Below are 11,395 nucleotides of genomic sequence, written 5' to 3'. Positions count from 1 at the left end.
CCACGTCTATCTTGCCCAAACTCTGAATCACCAGTCCATCTATACTCATTAGTCCACATGTAGTCAGTTTATTACAGCCAGGGCTTCATCATGGATCCAGAAGGGAGGTGGTGGTAGATACCAGACCCCTCCTCTCTCTGTTCCCTCCTTCTCCAACAACTCATCTACAGCCCAGCTCCCCGGACAAGATCCCAGGAACCATGGCTGGCGTCAGGCATAAATACATAGAGAGACCACAGCCTGAGTCAGCAGCGTCAAGGGGTGGTGGGGTGGGGGTGGGGGGGCAGGGAGACTGGACAAGAGAGGATGGCTCTAGGGCACCTCTCTCGGGGCTTGTCCTGAGCCCCGTGGGCCCACGAAGCAAAAGACAAGGGACCAGTGGGCTGCCCTAGGGTCTGAGGCTACAGCCAGCCCTGTCCAGCGAGGCTGGTGCGTGGCTCCAGGTTATCCGGGAAGAGCAGGGAACCGGGGTAAGGAAGGGGGCTAGGTGCTATTGCCCTGTTCCTGCTCAAAGAGGAGCATGGCAAGCTGGGTGCGGGAGCCGAGACCCTCGAGCACGCTCTGGCGACAGCGGTGGTACAGGTCCTCACTGAGGCGCGCGCTGCACGGCTGGGCCCGGTAGCGTTGCAGCAGGGCCGGCTCCACCGCCCGCAGCACGTGCAAGCTGGAGAAGCGCAGAAACAGCTCGTACACGTCCAGGCTCTCCAGCAGCTCCTCCTCCTGCTCCGAGGCCGCCACCAGCCGTCCCCGGGCCGCCACGTAGTCGGAGTTGTAGAAGCACGCCTCGCTGGCGGCCTGGCGATCAAAGTGGCCCGTGTCGCGGCCCAGTTCCGGCGGCCCAGGCCCCTGAGGTGGGGCCACGGCGGGGTGAAAGGCCTGGAAGTGCATGGGGAAGAAGGCCTGCCAGCCCGAGATGGCGTGCATCCGGCAGCGGTTCAGGAAGTCGGGTGTGAGCACTGTGTCTGGCCCGGCCAGCAGGAACAGAGTGTCTAGTGGGTGCTTCTTGGAGAGGAGATCCATGAGACGCAGCGGAGAAGGTGCAGCCGTCTGCACACTGAGCCAGGGCACTCGGGCACCAGGGAAACGCCGCTCGAGCTCTGCCACGTGGGCCTTGACAGGTGCGAAGACGTCTGCGTGGGCCGCTCGCTGGGCCTGGCGTGGCTCATACAGCAGCAGCAGGGTCAAGGACGCTGCATCACCGGGCTCCAGCGCTGCCGTGGCGAAGGCTTCCAGGAAGCCAGAGGCCAGGTCGCGCTCGGCCGCGGCGAGCGGGAGGAGCACAGTGAGCCGAGAAGCCTCCGTGACATAGGGCACCGGCAAGATCTCCACCCGGCTCAAGGGCCGGAGGAGCTGGACCCTTCGGGTGAGGGGCCAGCGGCCACCCTGGGGCGTCAGTGCTTCCAGCCGCAAGTCCAGCGTGTACTCCATGCCTCGGGCTGGATCGAAACGCCGGTAGCCATTCACCAGCTGCTGCTTCTGGAGCCGCAGTGCTGGTTGGTAACGACGATTGAGTTCCTCTAAGGCTGTCCCCAGAACATCAGCCACGTCAGCCTGGTCGGCCCCACGCAGTGGGCAACGGGGCGAGCCATCGGCACAGGAGAAAGCGTACTGTTCCGTGAAGTAGTCCCAGCGCAGAACCTCAAAGCGTGAGGCGGGGCGAGACGGTGCCGGGATGCCTACTGGCCAGGTAGAAGCCCGGTCCCCATCAGCAGCCAGTCTGCTCGTATTCTGGATCTCCCACTGGGCCAGAAAATAGGCCATGAGCAAAGCAGGGAACCACAGGGTCAGTAGACATCTAGAGGCTACGTGGTCAGTGACACTCAGAGAGGACCCGCAGCCTACTACAAACCTCTGCTCACCCAAGGGCCCCACACAGTCTCTCCACAGGTTGAGGCGGCTTGAAAATTAAAAGGGGGAATTTCCTGGAGGTTCCACAGAGGTCAAAGACAGACCTGGGATTTTAGCGCTGACTTTTTATTCCTCCCCATGATCTCTCAGAACCTGTTCCCCTTCACCCCATTCATTCCCCTAACCCTCAAGAGTAGACTGTACCTGCAATTGTTGAATCTCCTGGTACGTGCGGTCCAGCTCAGCCCGGGCAAACGCCTTGTGTAGCTGGTACATGTGCACAGGATCACGCACAGGGTGGGCCGTCAAGGCGCTGCGGAAACGGGAGTCCCCCTCCTGCACAGGTTCCCCAGGGCTCAGCTCCAGATAACTGTAGTGTACTCCCTGCGGAGAGGAAGGGAGGCATCCGTAATGGGAACAATGACAGAACAGTCTCCCCCCCCCCCCCCATCTCCTAGCTAGTGTCTCCTCTCCTAATGCTATGGACTTGGGAGTCAGAGTTCTGCAGATTTTAAGTCAACGTGATCAGCTGATGTTGTACAACCCTGGTCAAATCTCTTTGAGCTCATCTGTGAAAGCTGCCTCAGAGGTGTCCACAGGACTCAGTAAAATAACTGACACTGAATACACACAGTATGCAGGGATCTCTTACTTTTCCCTAATCCCTACACAGCCCTGCCTAATAACTGTTCCCATCAGCATGCACGGGGTTACTGAAGCTCAGATCTGGTAATTTACCTAGGACCACTGGGATTTTTAAAAATGATAGATTTAACATGGAAACCCAGGCCTCTCTCTCTACCACTCCGTATCTCTCCTGGGAACTATGCAAGCTCTGAGAGGAGACACTAAGGGGGAGGCTCATCTTCCTACCTCATGGTCACCAGTACAGCCCACGCCCGTGGCATCAAGGATGCACCGCCCCAACCACTCATCTGGGCGAGCACTGACGATGTCGTTGCGGCAGCTTTCCAGGTGGGGGCGCAGCTGCTGCAGCAGCGTGCGCGACAGTAACACTCCAAAGCCCCCGTGGCAGTAGCGGCCGGGGGTGGTCTCTCCACCGATGAAGTCCTGTGGCCGACCAAGATAGAGGTGGGTTGCCGAGGCAAGGCTGAGGTGGCCAGCTAGACGGTCCAGTCCGTGCGCCTCAGTGTAAGTGGCATCGGGCACTAGGAAAAACCAGTCAAAGTCATCGCCGTGCTGCTCCAGCAGGTGGCGCAGCGCCAGGTGCAGGTGTCCGATGGGCCGCTCTTCGCCCAGTGTCACCACGGCCATGCCTGATGGGGTCCGGCGACCCCGAGCACCCGTCAGGAACAATACACGCTCCAATCGGTGTCCCAGAGTTCGGTTCACAGCCACGCCCAGTGTAGGCAACGTGGCCTGTGAGGTCAGCACTGCCACCAGCAGCCTCTGCCTGATGCCCAGCTCCGTGCTGATATACCGAGTTCTGGGAAAAGACAGTTACAAACAGGATAGCACACAGGCTCTGCTTGTTCTTTCTTCTCTGGGCCTGTTCTGCACCCATGAACAGGGTAAGAATAACATCTCTCCCACGAGGCATGAGAATTTAAGTGAAATACAGGTCTTAGCGTTTAGGACGTAGCAATTTCCATGCAGGTCAAGAGAGAGGGATATTAGATCTAATTCCAGGTTTCACAGGATAGTAGTTGTATCCCTGAGCGTAATACTTAATTTGAGCCATCTGTGAAATGGGACTGGTTGTATGTAAACAGTAAAGTGCTTGGCACACCTTGCATATACTTCCTGCTATACGAAGATGCTGTCACCCCCCCCTCCCGCAAGAATGTTCTACTACTAATGATGTGTAGGAATATATGCCATAGTGTTGTAGAGAATGTCTTTCCAGAAGGGACAAACTATGACAGTAACTCACCTTCCTAAAGGTAGAAGGTAAGTTGTAAAACTGGAAGTCACTGTTACTTAGAAGGAATTACTTCAATTCGTGGGCAGAGACATCAATGTGATGAGTACCTTCCTCCCTCTCCCATCTCATCCCAAGGTGGCCCTTGAAACCCATCGAGGAATGAAATACAGGTAAATTCCAGTTCCCCCCTTTTTCTTTCCTCCTCTTGATACACTTATCCTCCTTAACACTAATTTCTCTAATCCTAAACAGACCAGCTAGGGGCCGAGAGGGTCTTTGGGAGGAACTATGGGCGCAGCCTGTTTAGCTCTGCTCAGATCCGGGCGTGATCCAGAGAAAGCTTCAAACTGGCCCCCTGCCTCCCTGGAAAGCAGGGTCATAGGAAGTAATCGAGGCCCAAGGACTTCCTGGCCGGCCAGCCCCTTCCTTCCGGAGCCTGACCCGGCCTCCGGCGGCCTCCCCAGCACGCGCGTCCGGGTTGGTACCCGAGGGGGGGGGGGCGGATGGAGCGGATCAGTACCTGACGGCTTTCTTGGCGGCCTGGCCGGGCTGTGCCGGGTGGTAGGGCAAGACACGAGGCTCCCAGCTCTCACCGGCGCCGGCGCCAGCCCCGGGTCTCTCGCGCTCCGCTCCGGGCTGCACCGAGTTGGGCCGGCGCGCCGCGTTGGTGTTGCCGCGCGGCGGCAGCTCAGAGTCTCCGGGTTGGGGCGGCCCGGGGCCGCAAGGCTCCTCCACCCAGGTGACGCTGAGCAGGCTCAGGGTGAAGCCCAGGGAGATGCCCACGGCCACAGGCCCCGCGGGCCGCAACACGGACAGCAGCAGCGACGCCCGCATGGCGTCCCGACAGCGGGGCCCCGGCCCCCGCGCAGCCCGAGGAGGCTCCGAGGGGGCGGGACCGGGGAGGGGGCGGATCCGGAGGGCCCGGGCCCAGCAGGCGGGCCCGCTCCCTCCCCGCCGAGCAGAGCCAGCAGCGAAAGCCGGAACCCCCGCGCTGCTCCGCTGCCCCTCCAGCTGCGCTCCGCGTCCCGGGCCTCCCAGGCGGCTGCTGTCCGACGTGTCAAGCGAGGGCCCCGCCCCCGAGGTGGGGTCTCCGCCGTCAGCGACCGGAGAGGGATGGAGGGGGAGGAGGTTAAAGGGGAAGGACCCCCGGAAGTGCCCCCTCCTCAGCGGCGGAGAGGCAGACGCCGGGGGCGGAGTCCCCCTGCCTCCCTCGGCGTGGTTGGTGCATCCCGGGTGACGTCAGATGCAACCCGCCCCTGCCTGGATGGTGCACCCTGAGTGACGTCAGGAGCAGAGGCCGGAGCTGTCCATCAGCACCAAAGGCCGCCGGCGGGCTCAGGGGCATGGGGCCGCGGCTCCGGGGCAACCCGAGCTCCTGCTCCTGCTCCTGCTCTTTTCCCTTCCCCGGGCCGGGTCCGAGTCACCCGGCCGTGGGGCCGCAGTGCCAGCCGGTGTTGGAGGTGGAGTGGCGACGCCGTCGCACAGAGACCTGTCTCTCCGGCCCAGCAGCCCCCTTCGCGCGGCGGACTTTGCCCGGACCCCAGTCAGTAGGAGCCTCTGGCGTCCCACAACCCCGGCTCCTCCGGCCCTTGAACAGCCTCTCTTGCTCGGAAGCTCAGGTCACCTCCAGCCCAGGTAGATCTTGGACAATTCCAAATTGAGCCTCTCACAGATGGTGCTCGGGCTTGCCTCTTTTTTTTGCCAGCAGCGCCCTACCCTCGCCTGGCCCCGTCTAGTCCCTCTTTTAAGTCCATCCCAACCGCCTCTAGCCGGGCACTTGTTTCCCTTTGTCTTTGCTGCCCGTTCCAGAGACGCTTCCAGAGCTGCCTGATGTGGGCACCAGTTCCTTTGTCCACCGTGCCCTTGCTGAATTCCCCCACTCGCACTGTTATCCTGGTGGAGACCCACCACTGACTCTTGACCCCGATTTCCCGTCAGGTTGACCTGGGAGGGTGACCCTCTTCCATTCCCAGCACTATGCCGGGTACTATGGAAACTCTGCGGTTCCAGCTGCTGCCCCCGGAGCCAGATGATGCCTTCTGGGGTGCACCCTGTGAACAGCCTCTGGAGCGCAGGTATCAGGCACTGCCGGCCCTCGTCTGCATCATGTGCTGTTTGTTTGGAGTCGTCTACTGCTTCTTTGGTGAGATCCCCCTCATTCCTCACCTGTGCCCCTCCACTGTTTCCCCGAGGTTCCTTTTCTGGTGCCTCCCCGAAACCATTGCCAGCCCATCTCGCCCCCATGGCTGTATCTTTCGCTTGTTGATCCCAGATATATTTGTAGATCATTGACTCTAGATTCTACGGAGCAGAGGTTTTTAATTTAGGCTCTTTGAGTTTGAACCTGGCTCTATATGTTAGTCACTGTGGTGTAATAGGGACATTAACCCGAGTCTCAGCTTTCTCACCTGGACAAAGGCAACAATGTTTGTCTCATATACATGAATTAGTAGGTACTCAAAGGACAGTAGCTATTGTAGTGAAGATGTGTTTGGATCTCCAGGCTAAGCAGTGAAAACACTTAGCATGGTGGTTAAGCATGGTCCCTTACAACAGGGCATATTGTATGGTGGGGGCGAGACCTAGAATGTTCACACTTGTGATACATATTAGTGTGGGCTGGATGGTAGTCACACACATGGAGATCGCCTACAAGGCAGACTCCCATAAGGATGGTTATTGTGAAGAGTTGTATGGGGGAGGGCGTGGTATGTCTGTAATCCCAGCATCCAGGAAGCTGAAGCAGAGAAATGGAAGCTCAGGGCCAGTATGGATGACATGGTGCAGTGGGTTGTATGCGTGCGTGCGTGCGTGCGTGCGTGCGCAGTAACTGCAGGAGTTCAGTTGAACAGGTGACTGTGGGTCCAGTTGACAGCTCTCGAGGTCTTGGCCCAAGGTCTTGGCTGCCTTCCTTAAAGAAAAGTGTACCTTTTTCTCATTTCCACAAAGGTTATCACATGGGCTAGTGACAGCTTAGAGTAAATGCCCAGTGGATTCTTCACAAAGTTATAGAACTTCACAGTGGAGCCTGCCTTCTATGAGTAGGGACCCAAAGAAAGCCTCCAAGAAGATAGTAAGTATCAGAACCAGTTTGGGCAAAAGGGCCGGCAGGTTTGCCAGAGTGTGGCAGACTCTATACCTCCCAATAGAACAGTTGGGGATATGGGGTGTGGGTCAGATGGTCTTTCCTTTACATTTTTACAGAGTGGGCAAGAGAAATGCTCCCCCGCCCCCACAAGGGTTTAGGACATGTAATGGGTCTTCAATGATCTCCACTCCCTCTGCATGGTGCTCTGGATAGCTTCATTCCTTAGCCTCAGCTCCCATGTCATCCTACCCATCTTGGATGCTCCTGTCGTGGGATTCAGAGCCTTTTTCTAAACTCTGCTCCTCTCTGACTCCAGAACCTTCTGGGATCTGATTACACCCCCCCCCCCCATTCTTGGGACCAAATCTCCTTTTTCTTTTTAGTATCTTTCTCTTTGCTCTCCCTGTCTCTCCTTGACTCCCAACTCTGCCGTCCACCTTCCCAGCTGTTCAGGATCTACACCCCGCCCCTCTTTCAGGTACTGCCGATGGGTGTAAATTCCCTATAACCCCCTCTTCTGAAACTCCACAACCACACCTTCTCCACATAGTCCTCTGGGATTCCCTACTACCCCATATGGATCCTAGCGCCCTCCACTGGCTCTCTTTGATCCCTGCAACTCCAATCAGGAGACCATTCCTCCACACTGTGGTCTCTAGTGATCTGACCCCACTTCTCTGGCCTCAGCGTTTCCCTCTGTCTTTAATAATCTCAATGCGTCTACTTTTGTCCCCCCCCCCCGAAACCCAGCTCTGCTGTCTCTGTAACCTCCCAGCAGTGCTTTAGTTCTGAAGCCCTGTGACCATAAAAGGATCTCATCTTCCCACAAACTTATGTGACCTCACCCCTGTACATCATTTCTTTTCTGACTTCCAGAGTCTTCATCTCTGACTAGTCCCCTCCTCAGAGGACTCCATTGCTGATCCCCTTGTAACTCCAATGAGTGATCTCTCTGAACCCTATGATTCTAAAGACCCCATTGACCCATTACTGATTTACTCAACCCCAGTGATCCTTAACTCTCTGACCCTCAAAGACTTCAAAGCATTATTTCATTAATTACCTCTTTCCAGAGATTCCCAGCAAACATTTACATGCTCCCCCCTGAACTCTAGCTCTACTGCTGAGCCCTGTGACCTCTAATTTTCTTATTTCAGCCCCCCGTGTCTCTGATTTTCTTGTGACTCTATGTTCCCAACCCTCTGACTTCCAGCCTGGAGACACCATTCTGGCCCCTCACTGACCCCTGTTCCCCTCCAGGTTACCGCTGCTTCAAGGCAGTCCTCTTCCTCACTGGGTTGCTGTTTGGCTCAGTGGTCATCTTCCTGCTGTGCTACCGAGAGCGGGTTCTGGAGACGCAGCTGAGCGCTGGGGCAAGCGCAGGCATCGCCCTGGGCATTGGGCTTCTCTGCGGGCTGGTAGCCATGCTGGTGCGCAGCGTGGGCCTCTTCCTGGTGGGGCTGCTGCTGGGTCTGCTGCTCGCTGCTGCCGCCCTACTGGGCTCTGCACCCTATTACCAGCCTGGCTCTGTATGGGGCCCGCTGGGGCTGCTGCTGGGAGGCGGCCTGCTCTGTGCCCTGCTCACGCTGCGCTGGCCCCGACCACTCACCACCCTAGCCACCGCCGTGACCGGAGCTGCGCTCATCGCCACGGCCGCCGACTATTTTGCTGAACTGCTCCTGTTGGGGCGTTACGTGGTGGAGCGACTGCGGGCTGCGCCTGTGCCGCCCCTCTGCTGGCGGAGCTGGGCCCTGCTGGTACTCTGGCCCCTGCTTAGCCTGATGGGCGTTCTGGTGCAGTGGAGGGTGACAACCGAGAGGGACTCCCACACGGAAGGTGAGAGGGCACAGGCTAGGGTGGGCATGGGAAGAAGAAGGGATGGACAGAGATGGGTAAGGTGAGGGAGGGGTCAGTGAGCCGGGACCCGAAGCTATACACACCCCAACTGGGAGGGCCTCGGTTAGGAAGCTGACTCGGCCAGGGTCTAGGAGATGAGGGCTAAGGAACAATATTCATTCGAAAGGAATGTGGGGGACACTGGCTGTAGGTCAAGCCCATTCCAGGCACTGGGGTGACAGAGCAGAGATGAAAGGAAAGAAGGACAGAGGATGTAGCTCGGTACATGCTTGCCCAACATGCGAAGGGCTCTGAGTTTGAGTCCTAGGACCACAAACAAACGCTACCAGACATGGGCTCGTGCCCTTACAGGGGTACATCCAGGGCAGCCGAGATAAGAAACATGCAAACAAACCAACAAGTTAATTCCAGTTGTGCGGAGTGGTATGGAGGGATACAAGGTAACAAACATAAAACTGTAACTTTATGGAGTTCACTGTAGCGAGAGTGGCCGAGGAAGGCAGCTTGGAGCAGGTGCGGTTCACGAGACAGGCTGATGGTGTGGACCCTCTGGGCTGGATTTTGTTAGGACAGTGAGATGCCCGTGGAGGGCTCAGAGCAGGGGAGGAAAGGACATGGTTAATGTTGGGAACGTAGAACACATTAGAGCAGTGGTTCTCAACCTGCCTGATGCTGCAAGCAACCCTTTCATACAGTTCCTCAGGTTGTGGTGACCCCAACATGAACTTATTTTCGTTGCTACTTCATAACTGTAATTTTGTTACTGTTACGAATGACAATGTGTTTTCTAAATGGTCTTAGGCGACTCCTGTGGGAGGGTCGTCTCACCAAGGGGGTTGAGACCCACAGGTTGAGAACCACTGCATTAGTTGGGAGGTCAATGGAGACAGGAAACAGTGAAGGAGCAGCTGTCCAGTAAAAAGGTGATGGCGGCTGCCCTGGGAGTCACCCAAGGCCTTAGGATTGGAACAGCAACACCAGTTGTGGAGGGGTGTTGCACATACAGGCCTTTGCAAGAAAAGAAAAACTGTGGCAAGTGCCATCTTGGAGGCGGGAAATGAGGAAAGGAAGTAACAGGGTGGAAGTGGGGGGTCAGAGGCAAGGGGCTGTGCCAGCCTAACGCCCCCCTGAGGGAAAGAGAGGGAGAGGGCTCAGGGAAGAGCTATGTGAACTGAGTCTTCTGTGCCCCCCACCCACTCTCTCCAGTGGTCATCAGCCGGCAGCGGAGGCGGGTGCAGCTGATGCGGATCCGGCAGCAGGAAGAACGCAAGGAGAAGCGGAGGAAGAAGAGGCCCCCTCGGGCTCCTTCCCGAGGTCCTCGGGCACCTCCGCGGCCTGGTCCCCCGGACCCTGCCTATAGACGCAGGCCCGTGCCCATCAAACGCTTCAATGGAGACGTCCTCTCCCCGGTGAGAGCCCAGAGCCCCTCCAGCTCCAGGGTGGGAGGAGTGTGTAGACCAGCCATGCAGGACTGAGCCTTCTAAGGGGACCCTGGCCTTAAAAGGCCTCCGTTTTTCTATCTATCAGAACCTCTGTACCTGGGCCCTGATGGATCCCGCTTTGTAGATGTCCACAAGTACTGACATTAAGTGGATATGGTATATGGTGCGGTTTAGGGCTGTGGACTCAGTGTGGAGATGCCTTGGGTTTGCGCAAGTCAGGAGAGTGTCAGGCCTGGGTGGTCCAGGGAGAGGTGGATCTGCGGCAGTACTCAATGCCCATGCTTATCCCCACAGAGTTACATCCAGAGCTTCCGGGACCGGCAGACTGGGAGCTCTCTGAGCTCCTTCATGGCCTCACCCACGGACACGGACTATGAGTATGGGTCCCGGGGGCCACTGACAGCCTGCTCGGGACCCCCTGTGAGGGTGTAGTCATGTTTCCAACGTCTAAAGACTACTCTGCAGTCGTCAACTCTGCCAGCTTGGAGACGTCCTGCCAGACCACTACTGCGGCTGCACGGCCCTGTGGTCTTTGGCCGGCTCTCCTTCCCTCCTTGGAGAGGGCTGGCCAGCCACCGGAAGGGAGGCTGTGTCTCAGGCTAGGTAGGCCTGGCCTGAGGGAGAAGCTCCCGTCCAAGCTCCCGAGGGACTCGGGATGTGAGGCCCACTGGGATGTGCTCAGGGTTGTGTATTGCCCGTGTATGTGTGCAAAGGGGTAGGATTTCGAGGGGACGCTGGGATCCTTGCCTTAGATTTCTGATGGGCAGGACTTCTTCAGGGCCAGCCCTGCCTCCCGTCCCACGGCTGGGGTCCCACAGGCCACTCTCCTGCATGTCTGTGAGGAGGAGGAGGCCTGCCTGCCTCCCCTAGTGCTCTGCCTTCCAACCACTCATGCAAGGGTTCTCTGTCACTGTCCATGGAGCTAATGCAGCACCCCGCACCCTGGTCCCCTGGCCTCTGCAAAGCCACCAGCCTGAAGGGCAGTGGCAGGGGATGCGGGTGGGGAGTGCCGTTCTGGGTTGGGTTTGGGAGGAGGGTGGAGGGAGAATGGAGGGAGAAGGGCTGAAATGCACGGTGCATGTCTGGTGTCTGCCATGCCACCCTAGACACCTCATGCTTCTGTCCCCTCCCACCCCGTTGAACATCTTTTATAAATGTGCCAAACTACGTGGCCTCTGCCAGAAGTCTTCAGTAACTGGTACTTCCATCAACCAAGTTGGAAACACCCTGCAACCTTGGAGCTATGTCATTGACTCTAAGGGGCTCCCAGCACAC

At 57.8% G+C, this 11,395-nt stretch overlaps 2 protein-coding genes across 3 annotated transcripts; one reads left to right on the top strand and one right to left on the bottom strand.

Moving 5' to 3' along the window:
- Window positions 1-48: 48 nt before the first annotated feature.
- Window positions 49-4,919, bottom strand: Chpf (chondroitin polymerizing factor). The gene is made up of 4 exons (XM_006972139.4): window positions 4,254-4,919; window positions 2,722-3,295; window positions 2,053-2,232; window positions 49-1,740 (listed from the first exon to the last, which is right to left on the bottom strand). Exons 1-4 carry the CDS (start codon window positions 4,565-4,567, stop codon window positions 484-486), a joined length of 2,325 nt encoding a protein of 774 aa, XP_006972201.1. The 5' UTR covers window positions 4,568-4,919; the 3' UTR covers window positions 49-483.
- A 66-nt stretch (window positions 4,920-4,985) lies between these two features.
- On the top strand, window positions 4,986-11,304 carry Tmem198 (transmembrane protein 198). 2 transcript variants are annotated; one of them, XM_006972138.4, is made up of 5 exons: window positions 4,986-5,368; window positions 5,672-5,876; window positions 8,082-8,657; window positions 9,885-10,087; window positions 10,415-11,304. In XM_006972138.4, exons 2-5 carry the CDS (start codon window positions 5,711-5,713, stop codon window positions 10,550-10,552), a joined length of 1,083 nt encoding a protein of 360 aa, XP_006972200.1. In that variant the 5' UTR covers window positions 4,986-5,368; window positions 5,672-5,710; the 3' UTR covers window positions 10,553-11,304. The 2 variants fall into 2 exon arrangements, with proteins under 2 accessions (XP_006972200.1, XP_076406110.1); XM_076549995.1 differs by lacking the exon at window positions 10,415-11,304 and adding an exon at window positions 10,206-10,333 and having other exon boundaries at window positions 5,072-5,368.
- The last annotated feature ends 91 nt before the right edge of the window (window positions 11,305-11,395 follow it).

Source organism: Peromyscus maniculatus, chromosome 13 (genome assembly GCF_049852395.1).
Source record: "Peromyscus maniculatus bairdii isolate BWxNUB_F1_BW_parent chromosome 13, HU_Pman_BW_mat_3.1, whole genome shotgun sequence".
Taxonomy (NCBI): Eukaryota; Metazoa; Chordata; class Mammalia; order Rodentia; family Cricetidae; genus Peromyscus; species Peromyscus maniculatus.
The sequence above is the reverse complement of the archived record's forward strand: the minus strand, read 5'-3'. Positions and strand labels throughout refer to the sequence as shown.